This window comes from Lontra canadensis, unplaced genomic scaffold, assembly GCF_010015895.1.
Source record: "Lontra canadensis isolate GAN:19392208 unplaced genomic scaffold, GSC_riverotter_1.0 scaffold54, whole genome shotgun sequence".
Classification (NCBI taxonomy): domain Eukaryota; kingdom Metazoa; phylum Chordata; class Mammalia; order Carnivora; family Mustelidae; genus Lontra; species Lontra canadensis.
Genome location: NW_022631048.1, coordinates 11,300,207 through 11,323,631, shown reverse-complemented (window position 1 = coordinate 11,323,631; position 23,425 = coordinate 11,300,207). Strand labels below are relative to the sequence as shown.

Sequence of the window (23,425 nt, the reverse complement as noted above, 5' to 3'; positions counted from 1 at the left end):
TGGAGGGTGCAGATCCAGTTACTGCCTTTGTTCATGGGCTCGGAAGCTTCTCCCAACACATGGCTCCTGTCCAAGAGCCAACGAGCAGCTCATGGACAGTCCAGTTACTCAGGAACCGGTTGTGAAAACAGCCCTGAACCTGGCGAAGGCTCTGGGGGACACTAGTGGGTAGACCCTGGGGTGATGTGTGGACAGTGGCCGTAAAGCATCAAGCAGTTTGAAGGCAGACAGGTTTAAAAATCCGACTCGGAAGGAAAGCTGTTCTGTGTTGGCTCTTTTTATAACTCACTCTGGCGCCGTACAGACTGCTGATAATATACAGGGAATTAAATGCGTGAAGTGAGAGGTAGAACCCAGGCAAAGTCTTCCTGAATATTGAAACACTGGCTTGGCAGAGACCTCTCAGAAGGCTCAAAACATTCTATTTAATTTTCAGAATTCCATGCTGGGTTACATCATTAAATAAAGAAAGCGGGGGAAAAAGCTGGTCAGCTCACATCCTGATAAAAGCCACTTGGAGTTCATTTTTTATGTCAGATCCTCGCTTGAAAAATGTCTTGCCTTTCCAAGAGGTGCGGAAGCATAAAGCGTACAGAACGTTGTGACCTCCTTTATCGGGTGTGGATAACCAACACCTGGGGGTGTGCAAACCATGAGATAGAGCAGAGCGTTTTCTAATAACATAAATGTGATTGACAGTGGGCTTGATGTACACAATGGTTCGTTAGCATCACTCCCAGACAGGCTGAGATTTTAACCACAGGCTCATCTTCTAGGTCAGGTGGGGTGAACTCTGGCTTAGATGTTAGCCTCTGGCCTCATCCCATAACGTCATTGTCGTGTGACCTTTTCTATGCAGATTTCCATAGGGCTGTGCCCTCTTGGTGTCTCCATCTGGATTATAACAAAGCACCACTGAAATGGGTCCTGTTCACCTAAACTCTGAGGTATCGATCGATCTCTCTAGACAATTCTTTTCTCCTACATGTTGATAAAGTATTTTAGCTACTCACAGAACAGCAGGTATTTGGGCTAACAAAATAGACCTAGAGAGGCCACAGGATGCTTTGACTTAATGTGTCTTTAATGCTATTTGAAGACCTAGCCCCACTTTGGTTCAGGAGCCCCGGGCTCCTTTCTGCAGACATTCTACCAAACTACCCACAGCAGTGGATGCCATTCTTAATAAATGCCAGATGTCCTATGTGTAAGATTTGAGCGAGGCAGTGTCCATTAACTCAGAGCAAATGCAAACGTTTTTACTTGCAGGGCCAACAGAAGATGTTCTGCCCTGACAGTAGAGGAAAGGGCTCTTCATTCCACGCCAGTGTGAAATCTTGTCCTTAATTTAAAAATGTCACTCCCGGGGGCACCTGAGTGGTTCAGGTCATGATCCCAGGGTCCTGAGATGGAGCCCCGCATCAGGCTCCTGCTCAGCGGGAAGCCTGCTTCTCCCTCTTCCACTCCCCTGGCTTGTGTTCCCACTCTTGCTGTGTGTCTGTCAAATAAATAAATAAAATCTTAAAATAAAAATGTCACTCCCATGACACTCGAGTTTAGGCCGCCATTAGGGTCCTGGGTGATGAGTAGTTCTGAAGACAGAAGGATGATCCATCGTACTCTTTCTGTTGTTAAATTCCCGCATCCCCAGCTGCCATTACTTACCTGTTCTGCATCTCAGGGACCCCAGCCGGGAAGGAGTAAACATGGGTGTGAGCATTGCGGAGGCAGGAGGGGCCTTGGGGCCACTGAGCAGTGAGAAGAAGCATTTAAATAGATCTCGACATCTTTAAATGGCTTGTACTGTTTACACAGAAATTTCGGGGCACCTGGGTGACTCAGTCTGTTAATCATCCGTCTTTGGCTTAGGATGTGAACCCAGGGTCCTGGGATCAAGCCCTGTATCAGGCTCACTATTCAGCGGAGAGTCTGTTTCTCCCTCTGCTGCTGCTCCCCCTGCCCTACTCATGTGCTCTCTCCCTCTTTCTCTCTCAAATAAATAAAATCCTTAAAAATAAATAAATAAATCTAAATTGCATACATTTAAATTGTCATAGAGCTAGTTAGTTGATTGGGGCAGGGCTGTTAAGAGACCAGGAAAACTCATTCCAGCAGAACCCAGATAAACGTATTTCCATGCTGAAACTCGTGCAAGGAGTTTTATAAGTTAACACGTGCAGATGAACCATTTTTAAAATGTGAACTTTACATGGAGATGTAGAATAGCTAAAAATCAGAAGTACGAGGCTGGATGAATTTTTATTATGAGAGTCCATGCACATGAGCTTCCCCAGGACAGAGACCATGCCGGGACCCAGAAGCCCCGCCATGGATGGTCTCAGTCGAGAAGCGTCCACACGGCAGAGGAGCACTGTGCTGACGTCCATCATCATAGATTAGCCTGTTTGTAAACTGGATTTAAATGGAATCATACAGGGACGCCCGGGGGGCTCAGTCGGTTAAGCCTCTGACTACAGCTCAGGTTATGATCTTGGGATCCTGGGATTGAACCCCTCATCCAGCTCCCTGCTCATAGGGGAGTCTGCTTCTCCCTCTGCCCCTCCCCCTACTCGTGGAATCTCTCTCTCTCTCTCGCTAAAAAATAAATAAAATCTTACAGAAAAAGGAACCCTGCATTGTCTACTCCGTGGTGAGTGTCTTCTCTGTGGCAGCAACACGTTCGTGAAATAAAGCTGCACTATTCGTGCTGTAATAGTTTGTTTATTTGGGTTAGTAGTGGCAGATACGTGCTATGGGTGTTCTAGAACATTCGTTGGTGAACCCATGAAGATATTTATGTTGTGTGCATATTAAGGAATGAAATGGCTTCCAGACGGCATGTGCCTTTTAGCTTTCATAGACGATGACATATGCTGACAAACTGTTCTGTTTGAGGTAGAATTCATGCGCCGTAATATTCACACTAAATGCAACAATCCGGTGGATTTCAGTGTAGTCACAAAACTGTGCAACTGTCTCCAGGGTGTAATTCCCTAAAATTTTCGTTGCTTTGAGAGGAGACCTTGTCCCATGAGCAATCATTCCCTACTTCCCCATCCCCAAGCCTTTGCCCAAAGTTAATTTCATTTCTGTCTCTCAGATCATGCCTATTTTGGACATTTCATAAAAATGGACTCATACTTGGGGCGCCTGGGTGGCTCAGTGAGTTAAAGCCTCTGCCTTGGGCTCAGGTCATGATCTCAGGGTCCTGGGATCAAGCCCTGCATCGGGCTCTCTGCTCAGCAGGGAGCCTGCTTCCTCCTCTCTCTCTCTGCCTGCCTCTCTGCCTGCTTGTGATCCCTGTCTGTCAAATAAATAAATAAAATCTTTAAAGAAAAATGGACTCGTACAACCCGATTTGTGTTTCTCTTCTTTTGCTTGGCGTATTGTTTTCAAAGTTTATCTGTGTTGTAGCACGTGTTAGTACTTTGTTTCCATGACTGAACAATGTTCAGTTGAATGAACGTCTCAAATTTTCTCCATCCGTTCCTCAGCGGAGGAACATTGGGGCGTTTCTGCTGTTTCACTACTCTGGGTCATGCTGTCACAAACATGGAATGTGTGAGTTCTTTTGTGGCTGTATGTTTTCAGATCTTTTGAGTGGCTAGCTGGGAGTCATCCTGGGTCACATACAGCAGATAAATCAGCGGAGCAGCTGAGAACACAAGCTGTTTTTTAAAGCAGCTGCACTATTTTATATCCCTAACGTTAGTGCACTAAGGTTAGAATGTTTCCACGCCCTCCCAAGCATGTATTCTGTCCCTTCCCACCTAGCAGGTGTGAAGCGGTACTTCACTGTGGGTTTGATTTGCATTTCCCTAATGACTAGTGGTGCCAATCATATTTTTTTCTATGCTTATGGACAATTTGTACGTCTTTGGAGGAATCTATATTCAGATACTTTGCCCATTTAAAAAGTTGGGTTACTTGCAATTTTGTTCATAAGTTGTAGGCATTACTTGTATATTCCAGAACAAGTACATTCTTAGATATAGGATTTACCAAAAAATCCACCATTTGTATGAGCTGCGTTTTTATATTTTTTGAGGGTTCTTAATTTTTAAAAATTTATTATTATTACTTTTTGTAGCTTCAATTTTTTATTTATTCCACTTACTTAACATACAGCGTGATATTTGTCTCAGAGTGGAAGTTAGGGATTCATCTTTTACGGACAACACCCGGTGCTCATTGCAACATGTGTCTCCTTAACGCCCAGCCCCCCAACTCCCCTCCCCTCTGGCAACCCTCAGTTTGTTCTCTATTGTTAAGAGTCTATTTCCTGGTTTTTCTCTCTTTTTTCTCTCGATGTTCATCTGTTTTGTTTCTTAAGTTCCGCATAAGAGTGAAATCAACTGATTTTTGTCTTTCTCTGACTTATTTTACTTACCATAATACACTGTAGCTCTATCTGTATCATTGTAAGTGGCGAGATTTCATTCTTTTCCGCGGCTGGGCATACCCCCCACATCTTCGTCACCCATTCATCAGTCCATGGACATTTGGGCTCTGTCCATAGTTTGGCTATTGTGGACATCGCTGCTATAAACATAGGGGCACAGGAGCCCCTTCAAATCAGTATTTCTATATCCTTTGGGTGAATACCCAGTAGTGTGATGCTGGGTCGTAGGGTAGCTCTATTTTCAACTTCTTGGGGAACCTCCACGCTGTTTCCAGAGCGGCTGCACCAGCTTGCACTCCCACCCACAGGGCGAGAGGCTTCCTATCTCTCTGCATCCTTGTCAACACCTGTTATGTCTTGTGTTGTTGATTTTAGCCTTTCTGACAGGTGTGAGGTGGACTCTCATGGTGCTTTTGTTTTGCATTTCCCTGATGATGAGTGACATTGAGCATTTATTCATGGGTCTGCTGGCCGTCTGAGGGTCTTATTTGAAATAAAAAGCCTACTCAGGTCCTCTGCCAATTCTTAGCTGGATTATTTGGATTTTCTGGTATTGAGTTATAAAAATTCTTTATATATTTTGGATCCTAACCCTTTATTGGATATGTCATTTGCAAGTATCTTTTCCTATTCACTAGGTTGCTTTTTGTTTTGTTCATTATTTCCTTTGCTGTTGAAAAGCTTTTTATTTTGGTGTAGTCCCAGTAGTTTGGTTTTGCCTTTGTTTCCTTTCCTGTATGTGTCAGAGTTTCTTTACTTCTCAAGGACGATATATATGTTTTGTTTATCAATTCATTCATCAGTGGACACTGGGCTATTTGCCGTTTGACTGTTGTGAGTAATCCTTCTGTGAGCACTGACGCATGCATTGATGTATGAATGTATATTACTGCTTTCAGTTCTTTTGAGTATATACCCAGAAGTAGAATCACTGAATCTTATGGTCAATGTTTATTGTTTTTACTTTTCTTGTAGAAATGCCATATTGTTTCCCACAGCACCTGCACTATTTGATATTCTAAACAAAAGTGTGCAAGGGTTTCAGTTTTTCCATATCCTACCAATACTTACTACTTTTTGTGTCTTTTTTTCATAACCAATTCTTGCCTTGTACAAGAATGAGTGAACAACTAAACAGGTACAACACGACTTTAGTTATTATACAAAAACTGATTGGAACAGAGAAGAAGGAGTAGAACTGTGAAAATAATATATGGACTTATGAAATTTTAAGAAACTACTAAAACATAATATACTTAGGATTTGAAAAAGGAAAGTTCTATAACACAAAGGGGAAAATATTTCATGACAGAAGCCCCCATTGAACTTTAAAAAGAAAAGAATATGGACATGATATGGACTGTATAAAGGAATAAAAGTACACAGTGGGGCACCTGGGTGGCTTGGTTGGGTAAGTGTCCAGCTCTTGGTCTGGCTCAGCTTGTGATCTCAGGGTGGTGAAACTGGGCCCCGTGTTGGGGTCTCTGCTCAGTGCGGAGTCTGCCTGAGATCCTCCCTCTCTGCCCCTCCTGCTTATGCTCACTCTCTCTAAAAATAAGTAAATAAATCTTTAAAATAGTACACAGTAGGTCATAGCAGCAGTTTTCTGGTGTATTTGTCATTTATTTATAAGAACAGGCTTAAAAGTATCAAATATTAAATTAACAGTGTCATAGAAGTACCTTTTCAGAGTGTAGATTAAAAGTTAATTGAAGGGGCGCCTGAGTGGCTCAGTTAGTGAAGCGTCTGCCTTCAGCTCAGGTCATGGTCCCAGGGTCCTGGGATTGAGCCCCGTGTCAGGCTCCCTGCTCAGCGGGGAGCTTGTTCTCCCTCTCCCTCTGCCGATCCGCTCTGCTCATGTTGTCTCTCTCTGTTTCTCTAATAAATAAATGAAATCTTAAAAAAAAAATACAAGTAAAATGAAAGTTCATTGAATTGATGAGTAAGCAAGAGGTAGATTACATAGGGAAAGGAGAGAGATATTTAAAATGTGGTTCTTCGCGTGTCAGAGGCAGACCACCTAGGAACAACGAAACACAACCCTCGTGGAAGAGTTACTGATGCTGGACTGTGGTCCAGCAGCAGGTCAAGGGTTTGGAAATCCTCCTTCACATCTTTGCAACAGGAAAATAACTGGATAAACCACAAATAAGCAACTCTTCTTAGATTCGTCAGACCGTTGAGGTCACAGAGCACTCTTCAGCCTGCCCACACGAGGAGGCTGACCAGTAGATTCACAGCGTCCTGACTCGCTAGGGGAACCAGCATCAGTAGGAACCCTTACGCTCTAACTGATGAGTTGCTACAAGTTCAGTGTGGGCTCCCTTGAGAGATGAAGACACCCAGTGGGCCTGGTCTCGGGCCCGTGCACTTCTGTGAGTTTTATTTCCCAGAGCCTCATGAGGTTGCCACTGTATTGTAGAAAAATCTCTTGGTGCTCCTGTGGGGGAGAAGGGTAATCATTTTGAAATATACCCAAAGACCTCTGTTCTTCCTAGTAGAAAATATTTTTACTAGACCGTAACCAGTGGGGGTTTTAGCAGTGCCTAACCAGCCTGGGGGAAGGGCAACACCCCACACCAGTCCCCATGAGCCCTTGATGTGGGGGAAGGAAATGCCCAGCTCAGGTTCACTAAAATACTGATTTCTTTTCTTTTTTTTTTTTTTAATTAATTTTTTTTTCAGTGTTCCAAGATTCATTGTTTATGCACCACATCCAGTGCTCCATGCAATATGTGCCTTCCTTAATACCCACCACCAGGATCACCCATCCCCCCATGCTCCTCCCCTCCAAAACCCTCGGTTTGTTTCTCAGAGTCCACAGTCTCTCGTGGTTTATCTCCCCCTCCGATTTCCCCCAGTTCACTTCTCTCCATCTCCCAGTGTCCTCCATGTTATTCCTTATGCTCCACAAGTAAGTGAAACCATATGATAATTGACTCTCTCTGCTTGACTTATTTCACTCAGCACAATCTCCTTCAGTCCCGTCCATGTTGATAGAAAAGTTGAGTATTCATCTCAAATCCACATGTTACACCGGTTAGATGGCCAAAATCAACAAGACAGTAAACAATGTGTGTTGGAGAGGATGTAGAGAAAGGGGAACCCTCTTACACTGTTGGTGGGAATGCAAGTTGGTGCAGCCACTCTGGAAAACAGTGCAGAAATTCCTTAAGATATTAAACTGGGGGCGCCTGGGTGGCTCAGCTCAGGTCATGATCCTGGGGTCCTGGGATCGAGCCCCACATCGGGCTCTCTGCTCAGCAGGGGGCCTGCTTCCTCATCTCTCTCTGCCTGCCTCTCTGCCTATTTGTGATGTCTGTCTGTCAAATAAATAAATAAAATCTTAAAATAAAATAAAATACTGATTTGCAAAGATAGGCTTATAGACACTTCCCTTCCACACACCCCTCCCCACCTCCTCAGTAAGGCTTCTGTATGGTAACAGGGAATCACAGCTCAAAGAAGTGACACCCAGATGCTGTTTATGATGAAGTCTGCAGGAAGCTCAAAGACAACAGTTGACATAAAAACAGGACACCTGAGGAGATTTACCCTCTGATATCTCATCTACAGAAAATGATAATTATAAATTAACTCCAAGATGGATAAATGTACCTTCACAAGAAAGGCACATCTACCTAAATTTTTTTTTATTTTTTTTCAGATTTACCTATTTATTTCAGAGAGAGTGAGAGAGTGTGCATGTGAGTGAGGGGAGGGGCAGACAGAGAGGGAGACAAGCAGACGCCCTGCTGAGTGGGGAGCCCGATGTGGAACTTCATCCCAGGACACTGAGATCATGACCTGAGTTGACATCAAGAGTCAGAGGCTTAACCAACTGAGCCACCCAGGCACCCTGTACCTAAATTTCTTTTTATCTGATAAATAATGTCCAATTTTCCACCAAAAGATTACAAGGCACACTGAAAGACAAAAAACACATTCCATAGAGACAAAACGAGTGTTAAAACCAGACTCTGATATGGCAGATGGTGCAGTATCAGATTGGGAATTTAAAATAACTCTGATTGATGTGCTAAGGACTGTAATGGGAAAAGTAGACACTGTGCAAGAACAAATGGGTAATGTTAGCAGAAAGATGGACACTGTTTAAGAAGAAACATGCTAGGGTCGCCTGGGTGGCTCAGTCATTAAGCTTCTGCCTTCAGCTCAGGTCATGATCCCAGCATTCTGGGATTGAACCCTGCACTGGGCTCCCTGCTTGGTGGGAAGCCTGCTTCTCCCTCTCTCACTTCCCCTGCTGTGTTCTCTCTCTGTCAAATAAATAAATAAAATCTTTAAAGAAAGAAGAAAAATGCTAGAAATCAAAAGAAACACGGTCAGAGAGAAGAATGAAAATAAAAAGAATGAGAGAAGGAAGAACGCCCCTGATGGGCTCATCCGTTGACTCGACACAGTGGAGAAAAGAATCAGTGAACTTGCAGATAGATTAAGAGAAAAAAAAAGAAAAGATGAAACAGAGTATCAGGGAATTGTGATAGTTACAACACCTGACATGCAAACATAATGGTGATACCAGCAGGAGGACGAGAGAAAGGGACAGAAGAAATATTTGAATAATGATGGCATTTTTTCCCCTAAAATGTATGATGGATCACAAAGTGCAGATGAAGATGTTTACAAAACACCAAATAAGAGGAACACCAAAAACCTACACTTAATCATATGATATTCAAGCTGTAAAAAGTCAACGACCGATTTTTTTTTAAAGATTTTATTTATTTATTTGACAGATAGATCACAAGTAGGCAGAGAGGCAGGCAGAGAGAGGGGGAAGCAGGCTCCCTGCTGAGCAGAGTGCCCGACATGGGGCTCGATCCCAGGACCCTGAGATCATGACCTGAGCCGAAGGCAGAGGCTTTAACCCACTGAGCCAGCCAGGCGCCCCTCAAAGACTGATTCTTGAAGGAAGCTGGCATGGGGGACAGATAACCTTACCTACAGAGACAGAGATAAATACGACATTGGACTTCTCAGAAACCATGAAAGAAGGAAGACAGGGGATGGAATATTAAAGCTTTCAGATAAAAATAACCACACACTAGAATTCTGAATCCAATGAAATTATCTTTCAAAGGTGAAGGAGAAATGAAAACAGAAAGCATGTGTCACCAGCAGACCTGTCTTGCAAGAAATGTTGAAAGAAGGAAAATAATAGAGGTCGCAAAGCCAGATTTGCATGAAGAATGGATGAACATTAGAGAAAGAATAATTGAAGACCTTTTAAATTTATCATTTCTAATCGATCATACAAGTAATAGTTTGTTTAAAATCATAACAGCAACATTGTATTCAGTTCTTGGAGCTGACGGCTAAGTGACAGGAATGGTGGTGATCCTATGTGGGAAGGGAAGGGGAACTGAGAACACTCTGAACACGATATTTCAACTTTATTAATATTATTATTATTTTTTTGCAAATGGATTTGGAATGGTTGTGAATGTATATTATGAACTCTGGAACAACCGCAAACAAATTTAAAAAGAAGTATAATGGATATTCTATGAGAGGAGAGAAAATGAAATCGCATAGAATGCTCAACTAAAACCAGACAAGGCAGAAAAAGAAAGGGAAGAGAAGCAAGGGGACCGAATAGAAAGTTGTTACAAACATAGCAGATGGAGCATCTGATTGGCTCAGTGGGTTAAGCCTCTGCCTTCAGCTCAGGTCATGATTCTGGGGTCCTGGGATCAAGCCTTGCATCAGGCTCTCTCCTCAGCAGGGAGCCTGCTTCCCCCTCTCTCTCTCTGCCTGCCTCACTGCCTAATTGTGATCTCTGTCTGTCAAATAAATAAATAAAATATTTTAAAAAATGTTGAAAATATCCAAATATGTAATGGGGAAAAGAAAGATCCATCGTACTGATATTAATTAAAAGAAATTTCGAGGCACCACATTAATTTGAGATAGAGCAGACTTTAGGGCAAAAAAAAAAAAAAAGGTCAGGAGTAAAGGGAGATATTACAGAATGACAAAGGAGCCAATTCTCTGCAGGATGTGTGTAATGTGTGTAAACCCAAAAGTCAGAATCTGGGAGGACAGGTGACAGAGCCGAGGGAGAAGAAAGAGGGTGCACTTTGCACTGTGCTGGGAGACATCAGCATCCCCCTTTCGATAACTGACAGATCCCACAGGCAGAAAATGGGTCAGGGTAGAGTTGAACCAAGCAGCCCATTAATCAAATGGACCTGATTGACGTTTCTAGAATATTTTTCTCTGGAAAGGCAGCATGCCCTTTCTTCTCCAGCTCACACGGAAGACCATCAGGAGGGCGGCATTCAGGGCGGCAAATCACACCTTAACAGTTTTAAAGTAGACGTCGTACAAAATATGCTTTCAGAGGACAATAGAATTAAGCCAGCAATAACAGAAAGACAGCTGGAAAGTCCCCAAATTTTCAGGGATTAAACAACACACTTCTAATTATCATACGGATCAAAGAGTAAGTTGGACTCTGTTAAAATAAACAGAAAGTCTCCTCTGTGAAGAGCACTTTGAGGGGACAGAACACATGAGCCATAGATTGGGAGAAAATATTTTCAGAAAGTGTATCTGATAAAAAGCTTGTCTCCAAAAGATACAAAGAACCCAACAGGAAGAAAATAACCCAATTAGAATATGGTCAGAACGTCTGAAGGAATACTTCACCAAAGCAGATGTACAGATCACCCGGGAGAGGACGGGGAACATCGTACGCTGTTAGGGAATTGCACGCGCATACAACAGGTATATATACACCCACTGGAATGACTAAAATCCCAAATGCTGACAGTCCCAAATGCTGCTGAGGATGGGGAGGAATATGAGCTCTTGTTCACTGGAAATGAACGTGGTAGGGCCACTCCTGAGGACAGTTTGTGATTTTCTTACAAAACGAACCGTGACCTTCCGATATCACACAGCCGTCCTGCTCCTGGGTATTCGTACAGATGATCTGAGAACTTCTATGCACAACCGCCCCACCCTCCCTGTAGATAATGCTCGCGGCAGCGTTATCATCAAATTACGGCAGTGAAATTGTCAAAATTCAGTAGATGAATGAATAAATGCACCGGGGTGCGTCTGAAGAATGGAATATTATTCACCAGTGAGGAACAACTAACAAGCTATGAGAGGACACGGAGGAACCTTAAATGCATTTCACTAACAGAAGAAGGCTCTCCGAAGACCTGTGTGCTGCATGATTCCAGCTCTGTGACGTTCTGGAAAACGCGAAGATACGTGGGCAGTACAAAGACCAGCGGTTGCCGCGGAGGGGAGGGCGGGGTGCATGGGGTAGAGCACAAAGGATCTCTAAGGCAATGGAGAGTTCTCTGTGACACTGTTGATACGGGGTTCCGTGAGTGGGACAGAGCAGACAGAAATGCACAACACCCAGGGCGAGCTCGAATGTCAAGGAAGGACCTTAGTGAGTAAGTGTCTCACACTGGGTTCATGCATTGAAACAAAAGCACCAGAGCAAAGCGGGAGGGTCATGATGGGGGGAGATTCTGGGTGAGAGGTGAGGCAGGGTGTGGGAACTTTGCACACTTTCTGTGCAACTTTCCTGTAGACCGAGGCTGCTCTAACAGCCAGAACTCTATTCATTACCAAGACGATTACCCCCTCTTCCTTTTTTTAAATCTTGTTTCTCCCCCTCCTCCTTTTAAAAATTTTTATTTATTTATTTATTTTTTTAGTCTTATTTTCTCCCTCTTCCTTCTTTATGTGCTTCTTTTCTCTTGTGCCTCATGGCCAAGGAATGAAAAAAACGCAGTAGACTTCCCGGTGCGGGGCGGAGTTATCGGAACTGGTCTGTTCGTTAACGCGGGGACCGCTCTAACACGCGGACTTCTGTTTTATAAAATGGCAGTGGCGCTTTAAAAAAAAAATAACGGCTGTGTGCAGGTCTACCATAAAAGGAAAGAGACATGCCGAGTGACAGAAGCTGCTTGCCGAAGTCGTACCCTACGTTGTTCAGTTTCTGCAAACTGCCCAGAATAGACCAATCCACAGACACAAAAGCCGATGGGTGGTTGCCAGAGGCTGGGGGACGGTGACCAGTTTCTGGGTGTGGGGTTTCCTTTTGTGGGGTCAAAAGTGTCACGGACCTGGATGGTGGTGATGGGGGCCCAACATCCTGAATGCCCTTTGTACTGCTGACTTTTATACCTTATGATTGCTAACATGATAAATTTTATATGATGTATATTTTAGCACCATGGAAAATAAAAGATGGAATACAAAAAAGAAAACAAAACAAAAAACTAATGGAGTAAAATTTTTCCAGAGGCAGTGGTTCAAAACAAAGTCTGACACTTGTACAGGCGATCCTTGAACAGCTAGGGTCTGATGGTTTCGGGATCCCGTAGATGGAGATGCTTGCTTTTCAGTAAATCCAGGACTGTGAATGTATTTTCTCTTCCTTATGATTTTCTTAGCAGCCTTTTCTTTTCTCTAGTTTATTTTATTTATTTATTTTAAGATTTCATTTATTTATTTGAGAGAGAAAGTGAGCACGAGTGGGGGGAGGGACTGAGGGAGAAGCAGATTCCCCACTGAGCAGGGAGCCTGACACAGGACTCGATCCCGGGACCCTGAGATCATGACCTGAGCCAAAGGCAGAGGCTTCACCGGCTGAGCCCCCCAGGCGCCCCAGTTCACTTTATTTTAAGGATATAGCATATACTACCTATAACATACAAAATGTGTGCTTGTTATTGATAACACTTTCTGCCAATATAGGTTGTCAGTAGTTCAGTTTTGGGGAGTCACAATTTATACGTGGATTTTCTCCAGCCTGGTGGTCAGCATCCCCAACTCCCTGTGTTGTTCAAGGGTCAGATGCTTAACCAAGATGCCCCTGCGTATGTTTTTCTTTAACATAAAAACCAATGGTGAACTTCGCATGGATGAGCCGGGTCGAAGAAATGGGTGTTTGTCTGGGGAGCCGGATTTTCTGGGCTGTACTGCTATTTCTCTTTGCAGAGAGGTTGTGGATCTGGCTTCAGCGGGTGCCGCCGGCGTTCGCATTGGCTACTGTCCGCAGCAGGATGCCCTGGACGAGCTCCTCACCGGCTGGGAACACCTTCAGTATTACTGCTGCCTCCGGGGGATTCCCAAGCTGAGCATCCCTCACGTAAGACTCCCTGGACTCTTCCAGAAGAGGGTCCCGCTAAGGTCAACTAAGGTCAACTCCTCCAGTCCCAACAGAGCTCTCTGACCCCTTAGGAAGGAACCACGATAAACCACATAATGTACCAGAAAGATGTTTCCAATCTGATTACAGGGAAGGAAACACAGTAACGGTGTTAATGTGGCATTTAATCCGGTATTTAAAATAGATGTGAGAGGGGAAGTCGCTTGGGGTTAAAGCTAACATTGTTTGCAACTTTGTTTCCTCTCCAAGCTCGTTTTGCATTTACCGGCTGTTACTTTTATTTAGGAGCGAACATCCTAGACCCTCCCTGTGGCTTTCAGGGAAGGGCTCAGGCTGCCTGTGGAATGGGGTGGGTTGTTGGAAGGATTTCCTGGTGAGTGGGCTGACACCTGCCCGCCCGGCTCCTTCCCCGGGTGGCCTCTGGAGGATGGAGAGGTGGCAGAAACTGCAGACTGCCCCCCTCCTCTGTCTCTGTGGGGCTGAGGGTGGGCAGAGTCATGAAAAAGCCAGAGGCAGCTGCCATTCTCCTGCTATGAGCGGGGGTCAGCCAAGCAGAGCTGACAGCCTTGACCGACAGCTAAGAGGACGTGCCAAGGGCTAGCCACTGGAAGGACAGGTGCTGGGGACACGGCTTTACCTTTTCTGCCCCTTGTAGAGATTCTGGAATGTTCTTTGCATTTCTGGATTCTGAACAAGGAACAGAAAAAGTAGCTTATATGGTGCATTTTCAATGAGATTCTGCAGGAAAGGGAGCATCCCAGAATTCACGGGAGACAAAACTAACAGCCTCACTTTCACTGGCCCATGAAAATTCATTCCATGTGCTGGTGTGTAATGTTTCTTCAGCCTTCATTTCTTACTGATGCTCTGTAACTTAAGCGCAAGTAAAACAGAAACCCTCCTCGTCCTTGGAGGGCCTCACTTCCTTCCCTGACCTCCCGTCTTCATCAAGCCAAGACAACTGTCTGCCTCTAGAGGTTTGCTCATCGTGGTGAAGCAGCCATTGAAACCCAGGACTGATCAGGAGCTCTGTCTTCAAAAGGTGTTTATTTCTGTCAGCTCCCCTGGCTCGTTTCTGGTGAAAGAGGCAGATGCTTGACGTCCACCCTCTGCTGGCCCCTTCGCCGGCCCCCGGGGAAAATGCACACGAGGAGAAGTTCTGCTTAATAGAGTAGGGATTGCGCACTCCGTCACTGGGGCGATCGCCTCCTGATTCTTGGCGCGCTCACCGGCTCATTTCTCGGAGCTCCTCCGTGAAGGAACGTTGTTTTCCTGGTGCCAGATTCGGAGCCGGCCTCGCTTCTTGCGTGGAGCCGCAACCATTCTGCAGATGGAGCTGCTACGTGCTGGGAGCCTTCTGAACGGCCGCATGTGTGTCCCCAGGTGGGGTAGCTCCCTTGATGGCCAGGGGGTGCCCTTCCCTTTTAGGGAAATAGAGTGCAGGTGTGTCTGTTCGAACATGCTTATCACTGGCTGCCCAGAAGGGATTATGACAAACTAACAGGAAAAAATCCTTTTGGCCAACATTTCAGTATTTGCTCTGGGCTAGACGCTATTCTAAGTATTTTACAGAACCACAAGAGGTTGATCCGATGCTCATTCCCTACTTGGCCAGTGGGGAAGCTGAGACACAGGGGCGTTGGGAAAACTACCTAAGCCCCAGGGTCAGAAGGTGGCGGGGTTTCCTTGGAGATCCGAGTAGCTGTTCTTGATGAAGACAGAATCTGCATGTGAGCTGCTCCTTGAGTACTGTTCAATTTCTTGTGCCCCGAGGGTCTTGGTCTTCCTCTCTGTGCACCTTTGGTGGCTACGGGAGTAGAAGCTATGTGGAGTTGTCTTGTGGCCCCTGGGCCCGGGGGTCCCATTCCACATCTTCCTCAGGGCTGGAGCTGTCCCAGCTGAGCCCTGCACCTGCGTTCTGCGAGGACTTGGAGCCGGGGTCTTTTCCTGGTTTATCTTCTGCTCACCCCCGTTCTCTCCTCCAGCTGACCTCTGCCTATACTCACCTGGGCAGCCCCAGTTGTGTCCTCCATGGTTCTAGAGGAAGCCCCCCCCTTGTTCCAGCAGGTAGCCCCTCCTGACAGCCCCTCTGCACCCCTCTCTCCCTTCCTCCTTCCCTCCCTCCCTCAGCACCCAGGCTTCTCTGCGTCCCAGGGTCCCAGCTTATGCACAGTCCAGTCTCTGGTATTTTGCGTGTAGTTTTCTTCCTCCTCAGAGCCACACACCACCACCATGCCCCCGCCCCGGCCCCGAGCTCTCTGAAGGCCCAGTTAGGTGGGAAAGAGAGGCTGTGTTCATTTGGCTTGAATTCAGGCTTGGCAGGCTGATATAATGGTTTTCAATTTTCCCCCATTTTCCACACTAGATAGTTTTGTGGTGTCCATATTTGAGCTTGAATTCAGTGAACCTGATTTTTTTGTTTTTCTGAAGTTACATCAAGTTATACCAAAATGATTCAGAAGGCAGGGGTGGCATGGTCTGTGATGCTGGAGAAATGGGTAGAGTAATTTAAGGGTTTGTGTCATACTGGAACCACCGACCCACCGTGATGCTGAGGATGAGGACTGGGGTTTCTATAGGGTGGTCTTGCTGGGATAGAAGAAGCCATTCTGCCCCTGTGTTCACCTGCCAGGGAGAATTCCCTCTCCCCACTCCCCACCCCATGTCTCACTACCTCCTGCTTTCGCCACAGACACGCCTCTTACCCTGCAAGTTTCTTCGGTTCACAGACAGTTTTGCTAGAAGGAGCTCGAAGTGATGGCAAGAGGAATGGGGGGCAGGAGGAAAATCAGGGGAGGGGGATGGAAGAAAGGCTTTCTGTTTTAAATCCTGGGCCCCCTTTATCCTTCTCATTTTGATCTTTAATCTCCTGGGGAGCTTGGACATGGCTCTCAGCATGGTGTGGCCAGAATTTGGCTTTGTAAGCAAACTAATGCATGTGTGGACCTCTGGGAGGGTTATACTGTTTCAGACGAGGCTTATAGAAGTCCTACTAAGTGTGGGTCATGATTACGCAGGGCGGATGGAAGGAGGAGTGAATCCTAAACTCTTGCCTTGAGTGTAGAAAGACTGGGAATTTTATGGGAGAAAAACACCCAATAGCAGAGAGAGGTTCCTTAAGCGGAACACAGTTGGGGGTTGGCATGGTGTTTTGCCGGCCATTGCTAGGGCCGCACGTTTGCTGTAATCTTGACAGGAGTCCCAAGTGCAGAAATGCAGCAGAAAGAGCTTATCAGGCTGTTTTCTGTGATTTTCTGAAAATAGCAACTTTTAGGAAGCATGAGATTGAACCAATGCATTTGTTTCTATGTGTTCTGACTCTTCCCTATGGCCATCCAACCCAGGATGGGTAGGCTGCCACACTGACTTTTTTTTAAATCAAAGATTTTATTTATTTATTTGAGAGAGACAGCACAGCAGGGAGAAAAGCAGAGGGAGAAGTGGGCTCCCCGCTGAGCCAGGAGCCCAATGTGGGCTCCATCCCAGGACCCCGAGATCATGACCTGAGTTTAAGGCAGACCCTTAAACGACTAAACCCTTCCGGGCACCTAACATTGACCTTTTGTGGAACTGGGAAAACATAACCTATGAACATCAGCAGTCATAGTTTGGCGAGTTTATTCTAAGGTTTTCTGCGTCCCCTTGACTTAGACTCTCTAATATCTAGGCCTGTCCTCAAGATTCTTAATTCTTCTGCGTTATTTTGAGGAGGCGCGAAAAACGCTTTGAGTGCTTCTGTCGGGGGTTTTTCTTGGGAGGCCTAGATATCATGCTGGTATTTCCCGACATTCTTGGTATGCCATCATGGCCATTATTATTAGGATTATCCCAACTGGTATGCATTTATCCAAAAAATCATGAACATGAGTCCCTGTATCTTATTTAAATATATATTTTATTCAGTTATTTTACTTTTAAATTTTCTTCTGTTTATCTTAGATTTTCTTTGTTACTCAGGACACAGAGCCTTCCCCACCTCTCCTAAATCTGGATTAAGACACGATCGCAGCCAGTTTGATCATATGATGATGTCTAGACCAACCCACAAAACAGAACTGCAGCAATGCCTCTGGGGTCATGAGAGTCACGTAGAATGCTTTTGTCAAAGTTTTAAGTTGTGTCTGTCACTCAGTGTCAGCCCCCGAGGAAGCTACACCGCGCTGGCACGGAAAGCAGACGAGATGTGGGGTGGCGGGAATTGTGGTGGGCGCTGGAGCGGAAGGACTGTATGGACACTTGCTGCCGGCATGGGAGGGGGAGAGGGGACAGGGGCGAGGACAGGAGTGGGGTCCCAGGGTGTATGAAGGAGGGCAGGTGGAGGTGGAGCGGGGAGAGGAGGAGAGGGGGCCCGACGTGCTGTGTGTGCTCAAGGTAGAAACCCCTGTCCTGTGGGGTGATGCACAGTCACCGTCCTCCTGGCTTCGTGCAGCAGGTCCCGGCAGTGGCTGGTGAGAAATGCTCCGTCTTTGCTCCCCATCTCCCTGAGTGCCCATCTCTGGCAGCGGCTCCGTGGTAGAAAGGGAGCATTTTTGGCCTGGGGGAAATTAAAAGCTCTCTTCTCCGTTCTCTGCTCTCTGAAACCCCGTCCTGCCCTCCCCCTCCCTGGCTGATTCCCTTACTTCCTCCTTGGTCTCGGGCCCCCATGTGGCTGTGCGTCTGAGCCCTGGCTGAACGAGGTTTCAGAGCTCCAGCGCTGAGTGGCCCTGAGTCCCCACCTGCTCATCCTCTGCCAGTCTGGGGGAGGGAAGGGAGCTGTGCGTGCGGGGTGGGCAGGGGCAACAAGAGGGAGGAGGGCACGCAGGGCCGAGCGCACGGGTCTGGGGGCCCTCGCAGCATGGCAATGCATTCAAGGTCAGCGCCTGTCTTGCAGGTGGCCAGGGACCTTGTGAGGCGTCTACACTTGGAGGCCCACGTGGACAAACTGGTGGCTACCTACAGCGGGGGAACCAAGCGGAAGCTCTCTACAGCCTTGGCCCTGCTGGGCAAACCTGACCTGCTGCTGCTGGTGAGTAGCGGACAGATCTGTGGTCTCTGGGCGTCTTCAACTAGGATGCCCCTCTGGGGAGGACATTCACATCTGCAGTGTGGGTTCTCCAAACAAATAAACATTTTGCCCTAAGACAACGTTTCCCAAACTGAGAGTCTCTGTTATCTATTTCACTGAGGATGCAGTGAAAATTTACCATTAACAGCAGTATTGTAGAATAACACCAGAACCCGAGTACAATCCGAAAACCAGTGTGCACTTGACATCTAGCATGTCACTTTTGAGCCTTTTCTATGTACAGGTAAGTGATTGTCACAGCGGCTGTGACATGAGTCCATGCGGAGTCCTGTCAGTGGGTGTCAGGTGTAGGACAGATATGGCAGGGAGAGTGGGTCGTTTGGCAGGAAGGGGGGTGTGAACCAGTGGCTTTGAGCTGAGACTGTCTGTAGTCTGTCTGGCAATTGGAGTGAATCCAGTTCAGCCCGATGAAAGCATGAACCAGTGGTGGGGCATCCAGAAACAGAGCCAATGGTCTTGCATTTCCAAAGGAGCTCAGAGTCCTATCCTTCAAACAATACAAAATAGGCATGATTTGGGTGCCATAGACAAGATACGAGTCCTTGGAGGGCGTCCCACGGCTTCCCACGTGTATGAAGTCAGAGGGGCTGCAAAACGTGTGGGAAACAAATTTCTTTCTTCTTTCTGTTCTTGTTCATTCAGTGGAAACTGTTTTAAAGGGGACTCAAGAGGCCTGTGTTGGAAGAGGGGCCTCTCATTATTTAGTGGGGTGTCTTCTGGACTCGCAGGTGATTTTCCTTATTTGCTCTAAGCGTGTTTCTTTGCATGGCCCCAAGTCAAGGACAGCTGCAGCATGCCATCTTCTGACATCCGGGAGTGAATACAAACACTTGTCCCATTCTGCAGGTTGTAAACTAGGTTTTCCGTACAAGAGAGGCCGACGTCAAAGGGCTCATGGGGCATGGTGTCTGTTACCTTCTGTAGAACTTTCCCTAGGCTCAGTCTCACCCAGCATGTGTCCCAAATCAGGACAGAGACACCGACCAGGAGTGCATCCCCCGCCTGCTTCTTGCAGGCTTACTCTCAGCTCCCTTGGTGGCCCTAGACTTGGGCTTAGAGGTCAGACTTGAGTCAGCTGCCAGGGTCCAGGTTCTGCTTCTAGAAGCACCTCCCTGCACACATGCGGCCTGGCTTATAGAACACATGTTTCCTCCTCCTTGTCATCTGCAAGTGGCCGGGATACACTCCTGTGTATTGGGGATGCTGAAAGCAGGCCAGGGAATGATGCCCATGGCACATGGTGCCCTAGGCTTTAGTGACCATGGTGAAGGGACTTGTTTGGAGCATTTTGTTCAAGACATGCCTTGCAGGACCTTCCACATTCTCCCCCAAGGAAGGACAAATGGCTCCCGCGTCTGACACCGGCGTGGGGTCAGGAAAATGCAGAGCTCCCCATCAGCTTTCTTGCCGAGCAGTACGTGACCACCGCTATTTGCTTACTCTTCTAACTACACACGTATGTCATCCGGTTTGCAGAAAAGTGCAGGTGTTTGTTTTCCTGCGCGGTGCCATTTTTTTGGTCCACTTTCCGTCTGTTTTTCTTTTGGAGAAGTTGATGACCCTAAGCTCTTAAGAAAAATGTGTTTAGTCCTCCCTGACTGCCAAAAGCCCAGAAATGCATCACACGGTCCAGAACCGTTTCTCTCAAAAGTGGTTCAGTAAGTGCTCTGGTGTTTACTGAAGGGGAAGGCTCTGGGTTCCAAGAGAGCCCACGCTACCTGGTGGTGCTCCTTGAGGAGGCTTCCTCTTGCCTGTCTTTCTTTGGAAGTTCTGTGGAGGTGGACGGTGCAACAAGGTGGGCCGTCCTCTCGGACCACCAGCTGTTGTGAAGCCGTGCTGCCCATAGAACCAGCGTGGGGTTGCCCCCCGCCCCCCACCGGGCCCGGCCGCATGCAGCCTGTGTGTCCCAGTGTGCACCTGCAACAGCCACCGTCGTGTGCTCTCTCCTTCAGGACGAGCCCAGCTCCGGGATGGATCCCTGCTCCAAGCGGCACCTGTGGAATACGATACTGCAAGAGGCCCGGGGAGGCTGTGCGGTGGTGCTGACCTCCCACAGGTGAGCCCCTGACCTCACAGCCAGTCTGGGGGCCAGGCTGGGGGCACTGGCAAGAGCCGTGGTGTGGCTGGGGTCAGGCCCATGCTGCCCCTGTGCTTCTGTGTCCAGACAGCCCTGCTGCCATGGGGACGTAGCCGGGAGCCCCCCGCACAGGTTAGGACCCTGAAGTGGAGATGGGTCAGGCAACAGAACCGAGGCCACATAGGCGGCAAGTGGCCTAGAGCTAGAGTCTGAGCCCAGCGGTCTGTCACAGGCACACACTTGCCCGTCTGTCATTCCTGCGGGCCTGGATTCCTCCCCCAGTCCTCCTGATGTTAGGTGTCAGTGACTTTCTGCCCAACATCTTTTTTTTTTTTTTAAAGGATTTATTTATTTTGGGGGCACCTGGAAAGCTCAGCGGGTTAAGCCTCTGCCTTCATCTCAGGTCATGATCTCAGCGTCCTGGGATTGAGCCCCGCCTGGGGCTCTCTGCTCAGCGGGAAGCCTGCTTCCCCCTCTCTCTGCCTGCCTCTCTGCCTCCTTATGATCTCTCTCTCTGTATCAAATAAATTAAAAAAAAATCTTAAAAAAAAAGATTTATTTATTTTATTTAAGAGAGAGCACAAGCACATGGGCTGTGGGAGGGGCAGAGGGACAAAAGCCGACTCCCTGCTGGGCAAAGGATCCTGAGATCATGACCTGAGCCGAAGTCAGTCTCCCAACCGACGGAGCCACCCAGGGGCCCCAGAAGTGTGGTCTTTTGTATCTGACTTCTCTCCCTTGCTGTGTCCTTGAGGCTCATCTGTGTGGTGGTGTGTGTCAGCCATGGGCTGGTTTTCGGTGTGGAACGGTGCTCCCTGAGACCGTGTTTCGTGCATTCTTCCCTAGTCCATGGCCCTTGGGACTGATTCCAGTATGAGGTGCTGTGAACTGTCTATGACTGTCTTTGTGTGAGTGTATCTTTTTATTTGTCTGGGATGGTTTTTAGGAGCCAAATTGCTGGATTGTGCGGTAAGCTCGTGTTTAATCCTTTAAGCCACAGTAGGGCTTTTGCTTTCTGACGTGGCTTCATCATTTCATGTTTGCAGGACCAAAGATGAAGTTCCTGATTTCTGCAGACTCTTGTCAACACTGTCTTTCTGATTGCAGCCATCCTGGCAAAGTGTGATTTTAATGCACGTTGTCCAGATGAGTGTGTCGTCTCTGTCTTTTCAGCTACATTGTTTCTTACAGGAAGCCAGCCAGTGCTAATTCTCATGTTGCCCAGAACATCATGGGTCCTTTCTGCTTTTCAGCTCACAGGATTTCCCTTGGACTTTCACGTTTCACAGTAAAACTTCAGTGTGTCCAGAGGTGGATCTCTTTGATTATCCTACCTTGGGTTCATTGTGCTTCTTGAATGCATGGGTTAATGTTTTTCAGTAAATGTGGGGACATTTTGGCCGTTACTTACTGCAGTGTTTTTTTCTGGCTCTTTCTTTGTTTTTTTGATGCATTGGGACTTTCTGTGTATATATGATGGTGTCCCATGGATCTATGGTTTTCTGTCCATTTCTTTTTAGCATTTTATTCTCTTTCAGATCAAATAATCTTCATTGATCTCTCTTCAAGTTCACTGATGTTTTCTTCTGCTACTCAAACTTTGCTCTTGGCCCAGTGATGAAACTTTCATTTCATTTATCATACTCTTCAACCAAAAAAATTCCATTTGGCCCCCTTTTTAATGTTTGTTTATTTTTGGAGAAAGAGAGAGCATAGGTGGGAGGGGCAGAGAGAGGGGGAGAGTACTCTCCAGCAGACCTCCCACTGAGCACTGACCAGTGCAGGGCTCGATCTCATGAACTAGAGACCATGACCTGAGCTGAAACCAACAGTCGGACGCCCAACTGGCTGAGCCACCCAGGTGTCCCATTTGGTCCTTTAAAAAAAAAAAAATTCCAATCTACCTCAGAACCTCTATTTATTGATCATTATTGTCATTAAAAAAAAATCTTGAAACATTGTTTCCTTTAGTGCTTTGAACATACATAGAGTAGCTTCACTGAAGATTCTTTTCTACTAACCATAGCAGTTAGGGACACTTGGGAACAGTTTCTGCCGACTGTTTTCCCCTAAGGATAGGTAGCAGTTTCTGGTTTCTTCTGCAGGTTTTAATTTTTTGTCAAAAGCTGGATGTTTCACAATGCTTAATAAACTGTAGTATCTCTGGTTTGATTTCTCCCCATGCCCCAAAGTTGCTGTTATTGCCAGTTTTTTTTGTTTTCGTTTTGTTTTGTTTCTGGTTTGTTCCTTATCTGTGTCTGTGTGTTAGTGTTTCTTTGCCAGGGATGCGTCTGTGAGATCTCTCTCCCCTGCAGCGAGTAACTCCCGATGCCTGCCTTCAGTTTGCGTTTTAAATTTTGTGCTCGTGTTTTCAAGCCCGGCTTCCTTGGAGCCACACTGATGGTACACAGGCAGAGGCAGCCCTCAGCCATCTCAAGGCACCAAAGATTCTGTCCTCTGCCAACGGATCTGTGTGTGCACAGAGGAGAATATTCCAAGCCCAGGCCTCTTGTCGATAGCCCAGTTTTGCTTTCTCCTTGGTTCTGCTGGTCTCTGGGCTGTGCACGTGGGTGGCCCCTGGATTCATGTGCAGCTTGCAGTTGGCGTGGCCCCCTTTGACCTCTCCTACGTGTACATGCAGCCCCAGTGAGCTATATCCATACAATATTAGCCAAGTGGAGCCCACCTTGGGCCAGATGCCAGAGCTATTGCCCCTTC

The 23,425-nt window shown here is 46.7% G+C and overlaps 1 protein-coding gene across 1 annotated transcript in view; it reads left to right on the top strand.

Annotated features, from left to right (window-relative positions):
* Positions 1-23,425, top strand: part of ABCA13 (ATP binding cassette subfamily A member 13) — a 298,434-nt gene that overhangs the window by 251,192 nt on the left and 23,817 nt on the right. Inside the window, exons 54-56 of the mRNA XM_032874934.1 lie at positions 13,394-13,544; positions 18,436-18,570; positions 20,583-20,686. Coding sequence (XP_032730825.1) covers positions 13,394-13,544; positions 18,436-18,570; positions 20,583-20,686 — 390 coding nt within the window. The remainder of the gene's footprint in view (positions 1-13,393; positions 13,545-18,435; positions 18,571-20,582; positions 20,687-23,425) is intronic.